Consider the following 21,967-nt stretch of genomic DNA (forward strand, 5'->3'; position numbering starts at 1 on the left):
ACGATAGAAACCTTAGCATGGTTCCCAGGATGGGCAAGCTGGTGTGTGCTCGTATCATATCATTATATTTGATACAAGTTGAAATGTTGAATTGGTCTTGGAACTGGATATTAGTGATTGCACAGTTGACCTACAATTGTACTTGCCATTGCCAGAGTGTTGAAATGCGACTGGAAATTAGTGGTTCGACCTTCAGCGGTACCGTGGCAATTCGGCAACGTGGCATGTCCCTATCTGTCCTCACTGAGAAGGAACCAGTCGTCCCTCTAGATAAACGCTCTTGTCACCAATCGCAGTGTAGAGGAGGATATAACCCACAGGAGGGCTCTGAAAAGCTTCAGGTGTGGGAGCCATTGAAGGGATAACGAAGATTTTAAGGCCACACAACGCCATTGAAGGGATAAGAAGAATTTTAAGGCGACACAACCTAGAGAAGGCAGAATGGAAACGGCGGCGGCGGCTGTAGCCCGGGAGTGCGGCTCCACCGGTGGACTGCTCATCAGTGGTAATGTCAGTTTTCCGATCACTCTTATCCTCTGTTATGGTGCACACCATGGCTCTGTTTGTTGGTTCATCAGTCCCAGGGCCAAGTGCCCAACATGCCAATTGCCATAGCACACTAGTTTAACTAACAGACTGGAGACAGCAATGAAGGATTCTCAAAGGAATTTTAGAGGAATACAGTATATGATTCCAGCGTTTCGATGACGTCACTTGTCGTTTGACTTACCGTTCCTTCGGACTTTCTGGCTCATCGTGATACAGTGTTTTTCTCTCGTAACAAGTTAGCGAACAGTACTCGTCAGCCTGGCTTTTCAGCCAAGCGAACAGGCCGTGTTGCTTCACAAAATGCAGCAACCAGAACATTTTCGCAGAAGCTCGAGTAACGTGTGTGCGAGAGAGATAAAATGGTGGTGAGATCAAGGCACGATAGGCTGGAAGATACAATTGGAACTAACCCGTCGGCACTCAAGCCCCCATGCTCTCGATATACACCGCCGCTGCTGAGACGACTCACCCTCTCGTCGCCTTCTGGCCGAAGACCTGTCACCTGTGGTCTGTGGAGGAGAACATGATGCCGTGCAGCACCTTGATGCAGAAAGAAGAACATGTGCTGAAGGAAGACACCGGCCACGACAGAGTCCTCCAAGAACGGCGGAGAGGGTGTGCCGCGATGGAGTTTTGGAAGAACGAGAGAGGGAAGGGTGAGCAGTGAATGGATAACAATAGGAGAGAAGGCAGAGGTGCGGATAAGAAGAAACGGATGGGTTGAATTTGTTTTTTTGTTTGATTGATATTAGGTAACCATAGTTCCGAACACCACTCTCTCTGGCTTTCCTATATTTTTCATTTTCTCCGCCCATCCCTGTTTTATTCATGGTTTCATATCATTCCCTTGTTTTCTATTCTTTCGTTCTAAATATGGCCTAAGATTGTGACGGCTTTGGTAAGAGATTTTGCAGAGTTTTTTTAACCGGCATCTTGAACAAGTCATATAGTCAGCGTGATCATAATTATTCATATTTGCGTAACTAAACACACTGCTAGAAGTCTTAGATGATTTTCAAGGAATATGTATATTGTAGCATGGCAAGAGCCGGCTACGATTTCATCATCATCGAATAGTTTCTTTCGAATTTGACTGAATGACTGATTGCGTGCGCAACCTTTTTGACAAGGACTTACAAACTTGGCAAGAAAGAACCCCAGTCTCGCCCTGCAGTTGTTAACCGGAGTAGGTAATCTATGACTTGCATTCACTAGACGCGGACTGCAGCTTAAGTCCCATGATCCCACAATGGAAAAGGGGTTTTGCCATGATCCCCAACGAAATCCACACCTGGCACTCCAAACGGATTTCCACTTTTGAATTGGACAAACCCTTGATGAGGGAGAAAAAACCGAGCAACTTTCTAGATCACATGGTGGGAAAGTCCTGCATATGGAAGGAACGCTTTTCCACCAGTAGTCAAACAGTGCTTACCGCTTCAACGTTTCTCAGTAACCGCACCTGACTTGTCTCCTCAAATGCAGGCAGGAGGGCGTCAGTGCTGCTGCCCCGCCGCCGGCGCTCGCAGAAGAAGGCGTTCGTGGGTGGTGCCGCGAGCTTTTACGCGGCCTCGTTGAAGCGACCACCGAGAATTCAAGGCCACGGAAACCAGGTCCAAGTCTTGCCACGGAAATAGAAAGGAAGGCGTTTAGTTCGCGGTTTGGAATCAAGATTTGGCACTATTTTCGTTTGTATTTGATAATTATTGTCCAATCATGGCTTAACTAGGCTCAAAAGATTCGTCTCGTAATTTATAATCAAACTGTGTAATTAGTTATTTATTTTTATCTACATTTAATACTTCATGCATGTGTCCAAAGATTTGATATGATGGAGAGAGAGTGAAAAAACTTGCAATCTAAACGAGGCCGAAGTATTTTGTCATACTCCCGTGTTACTTCTGTACCTAATAATAACCAACCGGACACGATCATCATTTTGTTGGGAAGGTCTGTGCTGCACGGAGGAGACGAGCGGACATCCAGTCGGACACGTACGTGCTGATGGAGCCCGGCATGGACGAGGAGTTCGTGTCCAGGGAGGAGCTGGAGGAAAGGCTCAAGGCCTGGCTGGAGAACTGGCCTGGGGACGCTCTGCCCCCGGACCTCGCCAAGTTCGACACGGTCGACGCCGCCGTCTCGTACCTCGTTAGGTCCGTGTGCGTGCTCGAGATCGACGGAGAGGTTGGATCCGTGGAGTGGTACCAGGTCGAGCTGGACTAGTTGGCGCCCCTGGATAATGCATGGCTTATCACCCAAAATTTTACCGAACAACAAAATCAACCTTGGCATAGAGGCTTATTTGAAATGACTTATTTGCTGATTTTGCATTGACTAGCAAAACATCTCTTACAACAGGAGAATAATTTATTGCGTTGTCGGTGGCATGAGTGTGGCTGCACGGGTGAAGCTATGTGTGGGCACAATGACCACAACAACACGTGCGCTAGTGTCGCAAACCTAGGGCCACGGTGCGCCAGCCACCGACATGACATGGGCAAGCACTGTGCAACGAGGTGTGGCTCCGGTGGTGGCTAAGTGGACACGGGTGCCTACGATGGCAACATAGGCATGGCATGGCGGCCGTGGTTGAGCGAGTGCGCAACTCTTAGAGTGCCCTTAACGATCGAGAAGAATAATGTGCATGGGAGACCTATATGTGGCATCGGTGCATGCAAGGATGCAACAGTTGATGAAGGTCAGCCTGGAAAGAATCAGAGTAGTTGGATCACGTGAGGGTCAGACGATTGCTCCATTATCAGTCTTCCCAACAGTAAGTCCTCGTAATTTCAATATAATTTATCTATCTTCTACCTTCCCTCATCGTTATTGTTGTCCTGCGCCCTCTCGAGGACTCATTCTTATAGGGCCATAGATCTATGACAATCCATTAGGCACATGCTGTATACAAATTCTTTAATTGGTATAGAGTATAATTCAGTTTTTTTTTATAATTAAAAGGACAACTCATAAATGATACGAAGTAATTTTTTTTCTATAACCAAACAATGATAAAATTACATACCAAACAACAACAGAAAAAATCAGACACTTGAGATATAGAAAAAATGGTTATTTAGGTTAGGACTAAGTCAAACTTTTTAGATTTTGACTCGATTTATAAAAAAATATTATCATCATTTGTATTTCTAGATGAGGTATTATGAAGATATATTTTGTGATTCGTTCTATACATTATATAAGTATTAAAATATTTTTATATGTATCTAGTTATTTGAGATTTATAATGACACCTAAAAGGAAATTTTTTTTTTTGAACCGAGTGAGTAATTTGCTCACCACATTGGAGAGCTGGTGGCGGGTAGTCGAGTCGACTAGTCAGTCGGCCGTACGGTCACACAGCTGCGCAAGCCAACTCCCCCAAGTGCGAAAGTCGCCCTTCTCTCCGTTCCCGCGGAACGGTCGCGTTTCCCGTTGGATCGGAATGCCGCGGCCTGTCGTCCTTGACTCCTTCCGTCCTCAGACGAGAGGGAGGGAGGGAGGGAGGGACGGACGGACGGCAACAGGGACGAGCGAGCGAGAGGCCCGGCACCACGGCATCCCGTTCCAATTGCGTCCGCTGACCATCCCCATCCTCCCCTCCGCAGTCCGCAGAGCCCCCATCCCTCCCGTCGCCGTCGCTTCCCTCGGGTAGATTTGACTCGTACTGTTCCACATAGCTCCACTGACCTGACCACCACACCCCAAATCGTACTCCGTTCTCTTTCTCTCTCTCTTTTGTACTTTGCGCCTCTCTTTCTCTCTTCGCCCGCGAGCCTCTCTTCCTCGCTCTCGCCTCCTGGACGAGTTCTGAATCTGGGATTGCGGCGGTCCCGTGGGCGAAGAGCAGCAGCTCTTCGGTGCCGGTGGTGAGTCTCATCTTCCTGCTCTGTAAAGGTTTCTTGCTTTTCAGTGCCATTTAGCTTTGGCCTCCAGTTTGGTTTCGCTTTAATGAAGATATTTATGGTGAAATTATTTGAGTTTTTTTTCCTTGTTCGTGGGAACTCCCCCCCCGCCCCCCCCCCCCCCCCCCCCCCCAACAAGTGTTTTTAGACTCTAGCTAGTAGCTACTATGACAATTTTCTCCTAATAATTGACTAATATAAGAACCAATAAGTTCATCTGCTAGTATAACCCACATATCGAGATCATCAGCTGTTTTTAGAAATAAGAGGACCTGCCCTGTTCCTGCTGCTCAATAAGAGCAAATTAGATTATTAAGCCATCGGGCTGGTCGAATCTTATATGATCAAGTTTCTCCACTGTTTTTTCTTAAGGGAAAAAAAGGAAGGGAGGTAACTAGTCTGTATTTGCTATAACTGTGATGTTACCGTTATCTAGTTTTTTTTTTTCTTTCCAATTTCTGTTTACCTTTGCTATTTATATGGCTGTGCTTACAAGTTTCAAAGGTTTGCTGCTTGAGCATCATATGCTTGATTTTCGCAAATCAATGCTTAATTGTCTATTTCCATCTATTTGGCATGATAGGATTTTCATTATCTTTACTTCTTTGTGTCACTAGCTTTCCCAAATTCAAGTCTCCACTTTGAAATATTGGAGTTAGACCTGATATTTGTGTTAAACATATGATGCAGGGAAGGTTCATAATATGATGGCTGCAGAGATAGTTAAGCAGTTCTCAAACATTACTCTGGGAGAAGATAATGAGACATGCGATGTTAAACAAGCGCTTAAGGTCTTGAGAAAGAAGATTCTTAGTTTGGATTTTGACAACTCCATGCATGTCCATGATCCACAGGACTCATTTGAGTACTTGGAAGTGCTGCGCAAAATCAAACAACTCTCTGAAAAGTTAAGGACCTTAGACCCTGGTGGAGAAGCCAAACAGCTGGATGAACTCACTGTGTATGCATATGACCTTTCTGAAATGGCAATGGCAAGACTCGAAGAGGAATTTGTTTATCTTCTTGCAAATTACAAACAGCCATTAGAACAGGAGGTTCTCTCTTTTCGCTCTACAGAGGATGGTAGTGTGGAAGACTTTTCAAGCAGCTCATTTAGTGAGGAACAATCGGAAGGGAAGGAAACACCAAATGATATCAGTGGAGGAACAGAATATTTTGTGCCTGATTTAATTCAACCTGGTGCACTCTCTGCTGTCAAGTCCATTGCTAAATTCATGTTCCTGAATGGCTATGATAAGGAGTGTTGCCAGGCTTATATAAACTCACGGCAGAGTGCGATAGATGAGTACTTTGGGTCTCTTCGTCTGGAAAAGCTCAGTATAGAGGACCTTATGAACACTAGTTGGAACAAGTTGAATTCATTAATAAAGAGATGGAACCGGGCAATGAGGGTTTTTATTCAAGTATATCTTGTTAGTGAGAAACGTCTTAGCAAACATGTCTTTGGTGAACTTACAGATTCAACTGCAGACTTGTGCTTCTCTGAGATTTCATTTAACTCAGTTATACAACTTCTGAGCTTTTATGTATCTGTAGCAATTGGTCCCCCAAAAACAGAAAAGCTTTTTCGATTGCTTGATATGTATGATGTCCTGGAAGATCTTCTCCCTGAAGCTGAATCCTTGTTTGAATCAGGATACGATGATATGATCCTGAATGAGTATCATGAAGCACTACTGCAACTGGGAGAATCTGCAAGGAAGACATTCGCAGAATTCAAGTATGCCATCCAATCATACACTTCATCCAGTGCAGTAGCTCGTGGAGAAGTGCATCCACTTACAAAGTATGTTATGAACTACATAAGAGCTCTCACAGCATACAGCAAAACTCTTGATTCACTTCTCAAGGACACGGATCAAAGATGCCTGGCTTCTGACATTCAGTCGATGGCAAACTCATATCCTAATTTCATGGCAACAGCTTTGCATCTACAGTCTGTTACTGCAGTTTTGGAGGCAAATCTTGAAGCTGGGTCTAGATTGTACAGAGATGATCGATTGCAGAACATCTTCATGATGAACAACATCCACTACATGGTTCAGAAAGTGAAGAACTCAGATCTCAAAAGCTTTCTTGGTGATAACTGGATCCGGATTCATAACAGGAAATTTCAGCAGCAAGCTATGAGATATGAGAGGGCATCATGGAATAATGTTCTCTCTTACCTCAGTGATGATGGCTTGTGTGCTGCTGGTGATGCTGCTTCTCGCAAAACCATCAGGGAGAAGATAAAGAATTTCAATCTGTCCTTTGAAGAGGTTTACCGAGTTCAGACAGCATGGTCTGTCCCAGATGACCAACTCCGTGATGATGTCCGGATATCAATATCACTGAAAGTTATACAGGCCTATAGGACGTTCGTGGGAAGATATTCAGGCTTTCTTGATGGCACAAGGCATCGAGATCGTTACATAAAGTACAGGCCAGAGGATTTGGAGACACTTTTGCTAGATCTTTTTGAAGGAACTCAAAAGACACTGCAGTATTCTCTTCGAGTGTAAAGCTTGAACCAATTCTTGAAGAAGAGATGCCTCAGTCCCCTCCACCTGATTTTTGGTTTCCTTCTTTGGTTTGTAATGGTACTGTTGAATGAGTATATAGTGATGTCCTGTTGTGCCAAACTAGCATGATTTTGCCTTTTCTTGTGGCCTGTCTTGCTGCCTAGCATTCCTTTCCTCATGACATTGTAGAAGTACATATGATGTTAGAGATAGCATTCTACTGTTCCCGAAACTTTGGTGACGGAGTGTAAAGTTTCTGAATGTTTTGGTAGTGATACAGTAATTCTTCATTCCTGATCCATTTAATAATTTGCCTCCATTAAAATGAAGGATATGTGTTGGTCTGAAAGGAGCTCTTCACAGCTGAAGGGTTCGGTGAAGAATGAACCCTTTTTTTTTTTTGAAAGGTCAGAATGAAACCAATTTGTCACACTATAGATGTTTGATAGAAAGTCTCAACCAAAATTAAAGAAATTAATCAAGCTCCCCATTCCCCATATCTATTGTACTCTCTACATGAGTTAACCATGTAGTCCCCTGCAGTTTAAATCAGAAAAAGAAAACGAGAGAAATGAAAGAACACATAGAACTGCCGCCACCCCTATAATTAAAAAAAAACGTCCCTGGATGAATGAATTTCTATGTCCTCCAATTAATAAGTGGAATCAAACGCTAGCCCATCACTTATTCTGATCTTCGACGTCCTTCTTGAGGTCGGCCGGCGGCAGGAAGTAGTCCGTGGTGAGGCCGTGCACATTGAAATCGGCCTCCTCCACCGTCCACGTCTCCTCCAGCTTCCGCTTGTGGTTGACGGATCCCTCGCCGTAACGGAAAAGCGTGACGTTGGTGTGGCCGCCGTGCGCGATGTTGATGCCGTCGATGTAGCGGTAGTCGGAGATGACGGACTCCATGCTGGTCTCCCAGAAGATGTTCTCGCTGCGGCGGTGGCCCTTGCCGGACTTCATGCGGAGCAGGTGCGAGTCCTCGAGCTGGATGAGCAGCCCCGTGCGCTGGCTGAAGTAGCCCCACACCGTGTGGTGGATGATATCGAACGCCGGAGCGCTCCGCGCCCGCAGCGTCGCGGCGCCAGCCTCCAGCTTCAGGATGAAGCACTCCTCGTTGTTGAGGACCTTCTCGCCTATGCACACCGCGTCCGAGAAGAGGTTCGCAATGGAGCGTGGATCCAGCCCCTGCAAATAAAAGGAGCACGATCGAAGATGCATCTGGCTGAACGCTATCCGATCCTCTGCATGCCATCCCGTGCCGCCTTTGGTGCTTAATTTACCTGGAGAGAGCGGCGGAGGGGCCGGGGCGGGCCGCGCGAGACGTGGGAGTGCTCGGCGGCGGACTGCCGCCACGCGATCTTGCCGTCGCTGCCGGCGCTCATCTTGTGGCCGGCCATTATAAGCTCGAAGAACCAGACCTCGGGTGTCTTCTGCCAGAGCACGAAGCCGCCGACCTCGGCGCGGCCCTGCGCGGCGGCGGTGGTGACCGTCTGGTCGCCGAGGTGGAACTCGGACGCGCACATCCGCACCTTCCCCACGGCGTACATGCTCCGCACCCCCTGCAGCGCAGCCTGCCCGCCCGTCGCCGCGATGTACTGCTGGATTATGTACTTGGCCGTCGACGCTTGCTTCAATCGATCATTCATCAAGCAACCGAGTCACGATTTCCGTGCGCGCGTAAAAAACGTAGCATGCATGCCAGGGACGCGCGATCATTCATTCCGCTCCCGTGCATGGCAAGACGATGATGGGTGGGTGGCTTACGATAGAGGAGTCGCGGATGGAGCGGCTGAAAGCGCGATCGTGCGGGACGGGGCAGGGGATGAGCGGCGACCCGACGACGTTGAGGAACAGCTGGAGCTCCGCGGTGGCGGAGGCAGCTCCGTCGACGGTGGCGCGATCGAAGGCCTGGTTCTTGAGCCAGGCGCGCATGTTGGCGCCCCCGGCGCCGCGGCGCTTGTCGGCGCCGGGGGCGTTGATGAGCATCTCATCGGGGATGGGCACCTCCAGCACGGTGTCCAGGGAGTCGTCGCGGTCCAGGTTCGGGCACAGCTTCCTCATGACACGGCCGCTGCGTCGTCGCGCCGCGCATCAATGCCGCCGATCCGTGGAGAATAAGCTGACGGAGAAGCGCCTGGGTGCAGCAGGGCGCTAAGCTAGCGCCGCGTGCTTGCCGGAGACACGGACACGGGATTGATGAGAAGACAGAGAGAGAAACAGGTTGGAGAAGGAACCGGCCGGAACATGTAGATGGTGGCAAGGCATGCATTGGAAGCGAGGAATAAGTGGATCGCGCAACCGACGGGGGCGCGGTATTGTGAGGAGCTAGTGCTCGAGCCTAGAGGTGCGTGGGAACTACAGCTTTGGTGCTGGACGCGTTGACACTTACCACTACTACACTAAGCATTTGTAGGGACAGCTAACCATAATTTGATAGATGATTTTGTTGGTCGTCCCTACCACATCGTCTTTATAAGGATTTATAGGAGCGGTTCTCAAGCCACCTATACAAACAGCAGCCACCCCTATAATTTTATTTATAAGGACGGTTAGTAACACCAGCCATCTCTACAAAAATAATTTATAGGGACGGCTGTAACACCATTTGCTCCTATAATTTTCATTTGTAGGGGCGGTCCTCTCTAGAACCGCCCCTACAGTATATTTTTTCTAAAAAAATTGAAATTCAAAAATTAAAATCTGACTAGAATATATATATATATATATATATATATATATATATATATATATATATATAAAATTCAGAAGGACATTATATTAACAACCAATTGACAAGAAGATATATACATTATAGACCCAAAATAATTTAGATTACTTCATTACAAACCCATTCATTACAAACACATAATAATTTAAATTTGCTCATTACAAACCATAATAATTTAGATCAGTTTATTATTACAACCAACAAGAATTTAAATTCCTAGAACTTCCCGACGTTGTGCCACGTACTTGGAGAAGTGAAGATCATTGATTTTATATGCCAAAATATCACTAATGTAGCGCAATGTATTTACTAGTGCACTCTCCCTTGCTTCACAATATTGTTCACAAGGTCTACTGACGACGATTAGAATTGATGGAGAACTTTCTCTCCTCGTCACAAGAATTTTTTTTCTGGATTCCCTCTGAAGTGAGAACAGGGCCACCATATTCCCATCTATAACGACCCAATTAATGCATGGCTTGGTTTATAATGGTTTCAAAGCTACAACTTGCGTATGTTACACCATTCTCCTCAATCTGCCTCTGTTGGAAAAAATATGGTTATCAGAACCATGCATATATATAGACATAACAATTAATCTGGTTATAAGTTATGAGACTGACCACATCATTTATGTTGTTCTCAGCAAGCTGTGCACAATAATGCCCAATATCGTGGTGGAGGCCCATATCCAAAGCTCCAATCTTCATGGAGGAGTATGTAGGAATATTATACCCAATTCTTTGAAGTACCCTTAAATATTCTTGCACAACATATTTTTGCACACTAATATCGTGATATTGTGCGCTGCTCGTCCTCTCGATGTATAAAACTAGAACTTGTTGGTTACCCGCCCTAGTTAGAATAGAAAACCCAATTCGACATTGCTTGAGTCCACCATCTACAAGGAATGTACCAACATTGAGGTGATCAACCCTGAAATTTGAGAGTGTCTGTCTGAGCCATGGTATAGGTTGAATTGCCTATATTTAAGAATTATATGTATCAGAACAAAATATCTATAGAGGTGTCTTTAAAACATGTTACTTACTATGTTTGATATGGGTGTTTGCCCTCCCCAATGTTGGTTGGAAGCCCAGATCAAATACACAATTATCTGGCAGATCCGGTGAAGGGAGTTCGACCATGTCTTATCCTAAATTTATGTCAAGGAAAACAATTATAGTAGAGGAGGACAGGAGAGGAGAGGAGTAGAAGAAGTAGGAGCAGAGGATAGGATAGGAGAGGAGTTGAAGTTGTATGGCAGGAGAGGAGGGTCTACAAAGCATCAGTTGCCTACCAATAGAGAGGTGGTAGTAGTAGTAGGACAACAACAATAGTATTAATAATACGATAGCTGGAGCATTAGTATTAATAGATGGAGTTGCATTACAACCAAAATATAGCTGTCAACATACAATTAGTGTTATCCAAACTAAACCATAATAAAATCATCATACAATTGTGTTTTCCAGCTACATCGACCATCTAATTGTGTCATCACAGGCCTAAGTATTGCAGTTGCATTGGCAGCTCATGGAAAGCCTCATCCAAAGTCCAAACATCATCACCAACAGACTGATAATCACCATATTCTTACAAAAACCACTCTTACCACCCTGGGGGGGGATGATTTACCACAATCAACTGGGGCCAGTTTAGGGGAGGTAGTTGCTGCTCTAATATAGGCATTGAAATCTCTAAGTGCATGGTCATAGTTGTTGTACTTCTTGTGTATAGCATTTTTGAACCCAAGCACATATTTACTAGCCTCATGTCAAGACATATAAATCACAGGTTTCTTCCCGTAGAAAACAACATAGTAAGAGCCAATTTTTTAGTGGAAGTGAAGAAAATAGCCATTAATTAGGTTCAAACTAACTCACAAAACGAGTAGTAATAGTAGTAGTAGAGATAGAGGCCTCAGAAACATGTCAATCATCATTTGATCAAGAACTTAGAGCATAAAGGCATCATAAACACAGTGAACATATATAAAAATAGTGAGCATATAGAAAAAGACAGTAGGGACAGCTGGTAATAATGCCAAGTTCCTCACAAGTTCATGATCATCAGCTCATATTCCAGATAATTTCTAGAGTTGGACAATTTCATCATTGGCAAAAGAGAGAGTAGAGGAGGGGAGAGTTGGCAAAAAAATAGCTGCTGCTTCCCAAACATAGAGTAGAGGAAGAGGTGACCAAAAAAGCAGTTGTTGCTTCTGAAACATAGAGGATAGGAAAGGTGGTCAAGAAAAGCATATATATGCTCACTGTTTTTATATATGCAGACAGTAGCTGCTGCCATATATCACAAAATGAGTACTAAGAGTAGTAGTAGTGGTAGAGGCCTCAGAAACATGTCAAACATCATTTGATCAAGAACATAGAGCATAAGGGTAGCATAAATACAGTGAGCATTTAGAAAAAGACAGTAGGGGCGGCCGGTAATGATGCCAAGTTTCTCACAAGTTCATGATCATTAGCTCATAATTTAGATAATATTTGGAGTTAGACAATTTCATCATAGGCCAAAGAGGAGAGAGGAGATGAGAGTTTGCCCAAAAAAATAGTTGCTGGTTCCCAAAAAGAAATAGCAGCTGCTACCAAACATAAAGGAGTAGGAGAACTAGAAGTTATAATAGAGGAGAGGAGAGGAGAGGAGAGGGGTAGTAGAAGTAGGAGAGGAGGCTCTACAAAGCAGTTGCTTCCTATCAAAAGAAGCATATATAAACACAGTGGGCATATATAATCTCAGTGAGCATATATAATCACAGAGATCATATATAAAACAATGAGCATATCTAAAAAACAGTGAGCATATATAAACACAGTGGGCATATCGACAAAAGATGCTCGGTAGTCCACCGAGGGGTATCCCATGATGGTAGATTTGTCGTAGAGGTGAGCGAGATCAGGAGCGAGATGGTAATACAAGACACAAGATTTAGACAGGTTCAGCCGTCAGTATGACATAATACCTACATCATGTGTTCTAATGTATTGCATTGAGATGTATGGATCATGGTGTAGATGTATGTATCGATATGTCCACTAGGGGATCCCTGCCTCTCCTTATATACTCTGGAGGGGCATGTTACAAGGAAAGTATCCTATTTGGTACTATACAATAGCTTGCGGTGCACGCCGAGCAGCGCCGTACATGCCTTGATCTTGTGGGCTAGGCCACCTCCGATGGTGTGGCCCATGTTTTGTCTTGTGGATACCAAGGGCTATACCCCCACAGCTAGTCCCCGAGCCTAATAGTAGGTGACGTAGTCATATGGTGCCAGGGTCAGAAAGTAGAAGACCAGCCGAGCAGGCAGCCAGTCCTCAAGCATAGCCTCGAGATGAGAACAAGCACATTCACCGCAAGGTGAAGTGTGCCCACTTAGTCCCCGAGCCCGCTGGAAGATGAAGAATGAATCTTGTAGCAGGCTCGAAGAAAAAGAAGTCTGAAAGCTTTGTCGACGTCATCCGACATGCGCGTATCAAGACCCAGATGTGCTGCCCAAGATCAGCACCCTGATCCGAACAACATGGAGCAGCTTGATAGCACATCGATGAGACGTAGCAAGATTTGACCAGCAAGGGAGTCCTCGGTGTCACTAGCGTTGTCCGAGCACCGATGAGTGAGGAGTCCCCAGCGTCGCTGGCGATGACCGAGCACCAAAGAGCGAGCAGTCCTCGGCATCGCTGGTGATGACCGAACACCAAGGAGTGAGGAGTCCTGATGTCGCTAGCGATGACCGTGCATCGAGGAGCGAGGAGTCCCTGGCGTCACTGGCGACGACCGAGCATCGAGGAGCGAGGAGTCCCTGGCGATGACCGAGCACCGAGGAGCGAGGAGTCCCCGACGTCGCTAGCGATGTTCAAGCACCGAGGAGCGAGGAGTCCCCGGCATCGCTGGCGATGATCGAGCACCGAGGAGTCCCTGATGTAGCTAGCGATGTCCGAGCACCGAGGAGTTCCTAGCGAAGCTGGCGAGGTCCAAGCACCAAAAAGTGAGGAGCCCCCCAGCATCGCTGGCGATGACCGAGCACCGAGGAGCGAGGAGTCCCGACGTCGCTGGTGATGACCGAGCATCGAAGAGCGAGGAGTCCCTGCCATCGCTAGCGATGACCAAGCACCGAGGAGTAAGGAGTTCCTGACATCGCTGGTGATGTCCTTGCACCGAGGAGAGAGGAGTCCCGATGTTGCTTGCGATGACTAAGTACCGAGGAGCGAGGAGTCCCCGGCGTCGCTGGCGATGACCGAGCACCGAGGAGTCAACTGTGGATTGAACCAAGCCCTACTTAGCGTGCCAACTGTCGACAAAAGATACTCGGCAGTCCACCGAGGGGTATCCCACGATGGTAGATTTGTCATAGAGGTGAGTGAGATCAGGAGCGAGATGATAATACAAGCACCAAGACACAAGATTTAGACAGGTTCGGCCGTTAGTATGACGTAATACCTACATCCTGTGTTCTGATGTATTGCATTGAGATGTATGGATCGTGGTGTAGATGTATGTATCGATCTGTCCACTAGGGGACCCCTGCCTCTCCTTATATACTCTGAAGGGGCAGGGTTACAAGGAAAGTATCATATTTGGTACTATATAATAGCTTGCGGTGCACACCGAGCAGCGTCGTGCATGCCTTGATCTTGTGGGCTAGGCCACCTCTGATGGTGTGGCCCATGTCTTGTCTTGTGGATACCGTGGGCTATACCCCCACAGGGCATATATAAAAACAGAGAGCATATATAAACATAGTGGGCATACACAATCACAGTGAGCATATATAAAAACATTAGGCATATATAAAAATAGTGACATATATATAAATACAGTGAGTATATATAAATATAGTGGACATATATAAAAATAGAGAGTATATATAAAGACAGTGGGCATATCTAAAAATAGTGAGCATATATAATCAGAGTGAGCATATATAAACATAGTTTTAGTAGCTCAAGACTAATAATACCATGATGACAACATTGTTTAGCTCAAGACTAATACCATGATGACAACACAAAAAGGTATTTCAAATAGAAATGCTAGAGAAGAGGTCATTTTCAGCACACATTAGGACAACATGGTACTCTAATCTAAATTGAGCACGACATATTCAAGTCTCACAACCCATTTCAGCAACATATCCAAGTCTCAATGAAATAGAGCATGGCGTGAACTCAGCGCAACAGGAATGGAGGAAAAGGGGTCGAGGGAAGGGGTTGGGGCATACCTGCAGAAGGACGCTGGGGAGGGGGCGTGGATGTCAAAGGACATGACAATAGGTGCAGCCTCACCAGGGGAGCATGCGTAGACACCAGGGCCACCAGGGGAGCGCGCGTGGACGCCAAACACATGGGGCGGGGGAGAGCGCGTGCGGACGCTGAACGCACGACCACCGGGGCAATCCCACTAGAGGAGGGGGCATGGACGCCAGAGCTACAAGGGATGGTGGTGGTGGCGCAATGGGCTAGGGTCCTAAAACCTTAGCCATAGGGGGGCGGTGGAGCTCAAGGTCAGAGACGAGCCGACGACGGAGGAATGCCCAGATCTCGTTCTTGGGGACGATGGCCATAGCTTGCGCTCCGCTGGAGCTCAAGGTTGGAGATAGGGAGGTCGAGGCCTGGATCTCGCGGTTGGGGATGATGGCCATAGCGGGGGAGGTCGAGGTTGGAGATGGGGCGGCGGTGGTCGTCGAGGTCGGTGGCAGAAACCCTAGCCGCCATGTGCACGGGGAACGGTGGCGCGTGTAGGGCAGGAAGGTAGACCAGGGAAAGTTGGGAACGGCGGTGGTCGTCCAGGTCGCTGGTGGAAACCCTAGCCGCCGCGTGTGCACGGGGAACGGCGTGTGGCGCATGCACAGGCCACTAAGCAGACCTTGGGGGTTGGAGGCAGACCGGGAGAGGTAGGGCACAGAGGTGGTGCCCGTGGCGGCACCAAGTTTTGGTAGCCTGTCGGCGTCAAAGAGGGAGCGAGCGACCAAGACTTTAGCCAAATCGAAGCCCCCGTGTCCTCCTGCTTATATATCGAAGAGCATTTGTTGGAGTGGCTTAAAACACCAGCCTCGAAGAGCATTTGTTGGGGTGGCTTAAAACACCAGCCGCCCCTACAAATGGATTTTTAGGGGCGGTTCCTGAGGAAGCCGTCCCTATAAATATTTTCATAATTTTTAATTAATAATTATGTATTCTATATAATAATTTTATAATTATTCTATATATGTATATATATATTAACAATCTGTTGATATATATATATATGTATATATATATAATTTCATATTTTCTTCTTTACATAAAATTAAAAACATATTTTGAAATTTCAAATACAACTTTAGGACACTAAATGACCTCAAATAAACTCATCAAGATTTATAACTTTTATTTTGGTCATCTTGTCATGTGATTTTTTTTTGAATGATTCAAAATTTGAATTTTTAAAATTGACAACTTAAAACAATATTTTGGAATAGTATATGATTTCAAATGTAAAAGTCATGAATATAAAAGTTTTTGAACTCATCAAGATCTATAACTTTTATTTTTGTCATTTCTTCATTTAACAAAGTGTTTGCAAACATTGTTCACAAATTGACATATCTCTCATCTAGTTTCATAAACTTTGTGTGACATTCATGAACTTGTGACCAATGTTTTCTAAAACTTTGTCAAATGAAGAATTGATCAAAATAAAAGTTGTAGATCTTGATGAATTCTACAACTTTTATATTGATGACTTTTTTAGGTGAGAAAATTTAGTGTTTCAAAATCTAGTTTGAAGTTATAGTTATTTGAAATTCAAAATTTGAATTGTTCAAACAAAATCACATGAAAATATGAACAAACTAATAGCAGTAAGAACACAACAAATGGTTAGAGCATGATTTTAGAAAATTTTAGGAAAAACCCCACCCCATTTAGAGTTAGTATGAGGGAGAAAGACCGGTTACAAGTTTTAGCCAGGGATTAAAAAGAGAAACCTTCTTTTTTTAATCTTAGCTAAAACTTGTAACCAGTCTTTCTCCCTTGTACTAACTCTAAATGGGGTGTTTTTTTCTAAAATTTTCTAAAATTATGCTCTATCATTTTAGTTTGGTCTTATATTCATGTGACACATTTTGGAGTATTCAAATTTTGAATTTCAAAAAACTGCAACTTAAAACTATATTTTGATACCCTAAATGATTTAAACTGAATAAGTCATGAATATAAAAGTTGTAGAAATCATCAATATCTAGAACTTTTATTTTGGTCAATTCTTCATTTGACAAAGTGGTAGTCACACACATACATAAATATAGTCTCACACATATATATAAATATAGTCTCACACACATACATAAATGTAGTCTCATAGATATACACACTTACACAAACAAGCACCCAAGGGTCATCTTGGTAGCCTAGATTCTTGAGGTCCACGACCGTCAACCCAATCTCATTCACTTAGTGTTGTTTGATCTAGCGGCATTGAAATAGGGCCACCATTATATTCATTCCATAGTCAAGTTCTCATATATCTTCAAGGGTGCCAAAGAATTGGATCTTTTGTCCCACTCCGTCGAGAGCTTCTATTCGAGCGATGTTGTTTTGGTTCACACATGTACTATCCTTTGTGTGGGTATAGTATGTGTACCCATTGATCTCGTTAGCTTTCCAAGATGTCACTTGTCTTGATGGCCCTATCGCCAACCTACTGATTGTAATATCATCAGTGGTTTCTCCAGTCGGTATGTTTTGGTCCTTCAACCATGTTGTTAATCATTGCTTGTGTTGTTTCATAACCCACTCATCTGTATGGCCATTTCTCTTCTCATTAATGATAGCCAAGTGTTCATAAATGTATGGTTGCATTAGTTCTATACTCTGCAAGACACTATAATATGCCTGATTCACTTCTTTGTAATCATTGTCAATGAATACTTTTCTCCCATTGGTGTCCTTCCTAGCCAACCTACCCTTGTGATGAGAATCAAGTTTACCAATCTCTCTCTATACTTTTAGGTACTCTTGACAACACTCGATGACTTCTTTAGTACTGTAACCCTCTATCATGGAACCCTCTAGGTATGCTCGATTATGCACGTATCATCTTAGAACCGACATGAACCGCTCATAGGACCACATTTCATATAAGTAGCAAGGGCCTAAGGCCTCTATCTGATGAACCATGTAAATCATGAGATGTGGCATTATATAAAAACAGGAGGTAAACACATCTCTAGTTGGTTTTGGGTTTCCACCACAAAATCATGTAGGTCACTCAGCTCTTTCTTGCCAATCGTCTTCTATGAGATCTTCGTAAAAAAGTAGCACATGCAGGTGATGGCCAATTTCAAGAACTCTGGCTTTATAGCCCTGATTGCAATGGGTAGAAATACTATTAGCATCACATGACAATCGTGAGCCTTGAAGTTTTTTTATTAACAGGTCCTTCATCGACACTAGCCTCTTTACGTTTGATGAAAATCTAGTTGGAACTTTGATCCCTCTAAGGAAAGTGCATATCATCCTCCTCTCTTCTAGGGTTAGGTTGTAGCTAGCCATGGGCAGAGTGTATTTTCCATTACCCTCAGATACCGAGTGAAGCTCTACCTTCACATTTAGTTGCACCATGTCTTTTTGTGATTTTAGACCATTCTTTGTTTTTCCTGTGTCCATCAAGGTAGCAATGAGACTCTCAAAGACATTCTTCTACACGTGCATAGCATCAATGGCATGGGGGACCTCCAAGTCTGGCCAATAAGACAGATACTGAAAGAAGATCGACTGTTTTTTGAAAGGTACATCGACGACAGGAGGTGTGCTTCTATCTTTCTTCGTCCCATCTAGATTCTTCTTTCCAAGGATGACACATACATTTTTCACCATTTTGAACGTGTGTTGCCCGTTTTTTTGTCTCTTCGGAGGGGGTTCATTCTCTGGCTTGTTGTCATAATATCTTAAGTTTATCTTGGTGTGGTATTTGTGATTTGTCTTTAAGAAGCGTCGGTACCTTAGGTACACTGTCTTCTTGGATGCATCTAGGTACACCCATGTAGTACCATCCAAGCAGAATAAACATCCCGTCTTCCCTTTGATCTATCCAGACAAAACAAATAGCGTGGGGTAATCATTAGTAGTAACAAAGATTACGACTCTACATATGAAGTCATCCTTTTAGAATGCATCATACATCAGCTCCCCATACCTCCATAGCCTCTCCATTTCTTGCATCAAAGGCTAGAGGAACACATCTATATCAATGCCTGCTTGTTTCAGACCCAAAATGAGAATAGTGAGGAGAAGGTACTTTCTCTTCTAACATAGCCATGTTGGGATGTTGTACATGGTCAAGATCACTGGCCATGTGCTATGGTCATTGGTCCTCTCATTGAAGGTCATTCCATCGGTGCTCAAGCCAAACCGTACATTCCTTGGGTCAGCGCTGAAATCTTTATGCTTGTCATCGAAGCGTTGCCACTGAGTACCTGGAAGGTCCTTGTTTGGTATTGGTAATTGAGTGACAACCTAAGTGGACTAATTGTGTTTATGTGAGATACACAGATGATTAGTCCATATGTATATGTGTGTGAGCAACATATGCCATGGAGGTAAAAATGGCTTGAAGATGTTGCAAAGCTCACACATGTGATGATAAAGGAGCTCATTACACATGAGACATGACATTGAGTCATGTGATCAAGGTGGAGAAGATCAAGATATGACTTGGCTAGATGGACCATTTGCAAGTGTGAAGGGAAAGTTGAGTGATGACTTGGCGCTGATGGACCGAAGTAACAGTGAAAAGCAAGTGAAGTCAAGATCGATGAACCAATACAATCACGTGATGATATGAAGTGGATCATATCATTGTTGATCATGTTGGTGCATGTGTTGCATCAACATTGGAGGAGGTGGAATGGAATACGCAAGGCAAAGGTATAACCTAGGGCATTTCATTTCATCGGTCATAGCGTGTAGAGAACTTGATGACTAGGTTTAGGATAGATGGCCGTACTATTAAGAGGGGCAAATTTGTTTGCATATCGGTCATCTAGTGCCACTTGAGTGATCTAACTTTGCATACATGTTAGCATCGAATGGCATGGTTAATTGAGTGTTAATCCTTTGGAAAATGTTTGTGAAAAGCTAACATACGTGCACAAGGTGGTGATCATGTCGACATAGAATTTCGTCCCGTGCCGAGGGCACATGAGCAAGCCGAAAGGGTTCGCTCGATGGAGCTAGAGATCTGCCTAGCTTCAGCGTAGGGGTGATTGATCCTGCGCACTCCTCCCAAGACATGCTAGTCAATTTGACCCTGCAATTGACAAGAAGAGAAAGTTTATCAGTAATTAAGGACGGAACATGTCGGTGTTGCCAGATAGTCCCGAATGTGTGGCTCTGAGAGCCGATGTGAAATGAGATCGACTAAATAGTCAATTTTAGCATATTCATAAGAATAAATCGGTTAAAGCTCATGGGGTTGTGTAAGAAGAATCGGTTATCATTCAGAATGAATATCATTCTTTAAACAAATATTGATCAATGGCAATAAGATATTAACAATAACTAGTTCATGCTAAGCCAATGACTGCAAGTAACCAAACTCCTTTATAAAAGAAACATTTCATCATCATTCAACCATTTAATAGAGATAAATATAATGAACATATTAGATCTCATCTATCGCTATAACCAGTGGGGCATGAGGCAGAATCATGCAGTCCGTAGAAACAACAATAGACTTGACGACCCTAACTTATTACTAATATCAGTGGGGCATGAGGTAGAATCATGCAGGCTGTAATAAAATAATAAGATCATGGGGCTAACACATCTTTCAACCTATCGCTACTTCAATGATCTCGTGATACGAACTATTCATGAAAGTGCTTGATATCGGCTAAAACAGCCGATTCAGGCATAGTGCATAGTTAAGGTCATATCCTATTAGGAACAGATCTACCAAATAACGATCCCCACTCTATGATGTTAACAATGGGGTGTGAGGCAAAATCACACAGGCTGTGATAACGGGCCATGGAATAGTTTTCGCTAGTCAATAGACCTACTCAAGATCAAACATGCCTTAACCGCATGCTATGCATGATCAAGATTGATGTAAAACAGCCGATAAAACATAACTCATCATTTAAAGTGTAGATTAGATCTGTTTAGATTAACAAATGATGGGTTAAAAAAGATATAAGGTTGATCTAGATCAATCCCAATCGGACAAAGTGATATTGCTGTAATTAAATAAATAATGGAAGCAACAAGCAATATTGGTAACTTAATGAATCTAACTGAAGGAACACCACCCTTAGATAGAGCCGATAACTTGACCTTAATCTAGTTTGAGCAGTGGAGGTCAACTAGATTGATGCAGCCATACTTGAACTAGACAAGAGTCGATAACTAACTTATACCAGAGTCACAATGGAGGTCGACCGAATCGATGTAATCGTACGAACTGAGGTATAAGCCATGACGGTACTTAGAGACAAGCAGTGGATGTCGACCGGATCAATGCAGTCATACTTGCTGAAGAACTCACCGAGATCTACTCTACTCCTACTCCTAAGGGGTGGCCAGAGCTAAAAAAAGTAAATAACTTGTATTGGATTGATTATGTGTTTTTTTATAATAGCCTGGGTTTGATATTTATACCCGGAGTCTAAATATGAATCCTACTCGATCACGATTCGTTACAATCTTTGGCATAAAGGAAAACATTCATAATTTAAGATAACTTGGACCATAATCTTTCCTTTTTTGTAGAGTCCGCTATGTAGTTTTCTAGCACCAACCGTAGCTCCTCATCGCTATCCGCTGACGTCATCCAAGAGATCCGATTCTAGAGTCATATCCGAATCACCTGATATCGATCTTCATGCAATCGATTCCTTGTTTGGCACAACTTTGGAAGCCTGTGAGTTTCCACGTTCTTCTCCCAAATTTTGGTGTAAACACATGCCCCCCAATTTTGGGATAATGATTTTATTCCAAAATTTTAGTTTATTGGTTTACCACGCCGCAACCGTTCTATTCCGAGATATACGTGTAACTTCTGACTTCTCGGTCCGAGTCTCATATAACATCCCAATAGTATTTCTTCTAATTCACTCAGCCCTTTCGGTTTCTCCTCCTTTCTTGAGCCAACTCCAACAGCTGATGCCGTCATCACCATGGCCCCAAACCCTAGCAAATCCTCTGTTCTATCGAGCTATCATCCAAGCTATCTTCGTCAGATCCGAACCTATTCCAA

General features: G+C 44.1%; 3 protein-coding genes across 4 annotated transcripts; 2 read left to right on the forward strand and 1 right to left on the reverse strand.

The window, feature by feature from the left end:
• The first annotated feature begins 45 nt into the window (after positions 1 to 45).
• LOC136450480 (protein CHLORORESPIRATORY REDUCTION 7, chloroplastic-like) lies at positions 46 to 2,879 on the forward strand. Its single transcript, XM_066450931.1, has 3 exons — positions 46 to 505; positions 2,035 to 2,162; positions 2,500 to 2,879. The coding sequence occupies exons 1-3, from the start codon at positions 442 to 444 to the stop codon at positions 2,770 to 2,772; spliced, it is 465 nt and encodes a 154-aa protein (XP_066307028.1). The 5' UTR covers positions 46 to 441; the 3' UTR covers positions 2,773 to 2,879.
• A 115-nt stretch (positions 2,880 to 2,994) lies between these two features.
• On the forward strand, positions 2,995 to 7,211 carry LOC136450477 (exocyst complex component EXO70E2-like). Of its 2 annotated transcripts, none has more exons than XM_066450926.1 (2): positions 2,995 to 3,322; positions 5,145 to 7,211. In XM_066450926.1, the coding sequence occupies exon 2, from the start codon at positions 5,159 to 5,161 to the stop codon at positions 6,977 to 6,979; it is 1,821 nt and encodes a 606-aa protein (XP_066307023.1). In that variant the 5' UTR covers positions 2,995 to 3,322; positions 5,145 to 5,158; the 3' UTR covers positions 6,980 to 7,211. The 2 variants fall into 2 exon arrangements, with proteins under 2 accessions (XP_066307023.1, XP_066307022.1); XM_066450925.1 differs by lacking the exon at positions 2,995 to 3,322 and adding an exon at positions 4,076 to 4,418.
• Positions 7,212 to 7,390: 179 nt separating this feature from the next.
• LOC136450479 (uncharacterized) lies at positions 7,391 to 9,244 on the reverse strand. Its single transcript, XM_066450930.1, has 3 exons — positions 8,749 to 9,244; positions 8,265 to 8,612; positions 7,391 to 8,169 (listed from the first exon to the last, which is right to left on the reverse strand). Exons 1-3 carry the CDS (start codon positions 9,043 to 9,045, stop codon positions 7,660 to 7,662), a joined length of 1,155 nt encoding a protein of 384 aa, XP_066307027.1. The 5' UTR covers positions 9,046 to 9,244; the 3' UTR covers positions 7,391 to 7,659.
• Between the last annotated feature and the right edge of the window lie 12,723 nt (positions 9,245 to 21,967).

The sequence above is a fragment of the Miscanthus floridulus genome, chromosome 5, assembly GCF_019320115.1.
Source record: "Miscanthus floridulus cultivar M001 chromosome 5, ASM1932011v1, whole genome shotgun sequence".
NCBI classification, from domain to species: Eukaryota; Viridiplantae; Streptophyta; class Magnoliopsida; order Poales; family Poaceae; genus Miscanthus; species Miscanthus floridulus.

Bases quoted from the DNA above. Each gene is read 5' to 3' on its own strand.
- LOC136450480 (XM_066450931.1), top strand. From the start codon at position 442: ATGGAAACGGCGGCGGCGGCTGTAGCCCGGGAGTGCGGCTCCACCGGT. The intron at 506-2,034 runs GTAATGTCAGTT...CCTCAAATGCAG, and splicing joins CGGTGGACTGCTCATCAGTG to GCAGGAGGGCGTCAGTGCTG. The intron at 2,163-2,499 runs GTCCAAGTCTTG...TTTGTTGGGAAG, and splicing joins TTCAAGGCCACGGAAACCAG to GTCTGTGCTGCACGGAGGAG.
- LOC136450477 (XM_066450926.1), top strand. From the start codon at position 5,159: ATGATGGCTGCAGAGATAGTTAAGCAGTTCTCAAACATTACTCTGGGA.
- LOC136450479 (XM_066450930.1), bottom strand. From the start codon at position 9,045: ATGAGGAAGCTGTGCCCGAACCTGGACCGCGACGACTCCCTGGACACC. The intron at 8,613-8,748 runs GTAAGCCACCCA...GATCGATTGAAG, and splicing joins CCATCCGCGACTCCTCTATC to CAAGCGTCGACGGCCAAGTA. The intron at 8,170-8,264 runs GTAAATTAAGCA...TTTTATTTGCAG, and splicing joins CCCTCCGCCGCTCTCTCCAG to GGGCTGGATCCACGCTCCAT.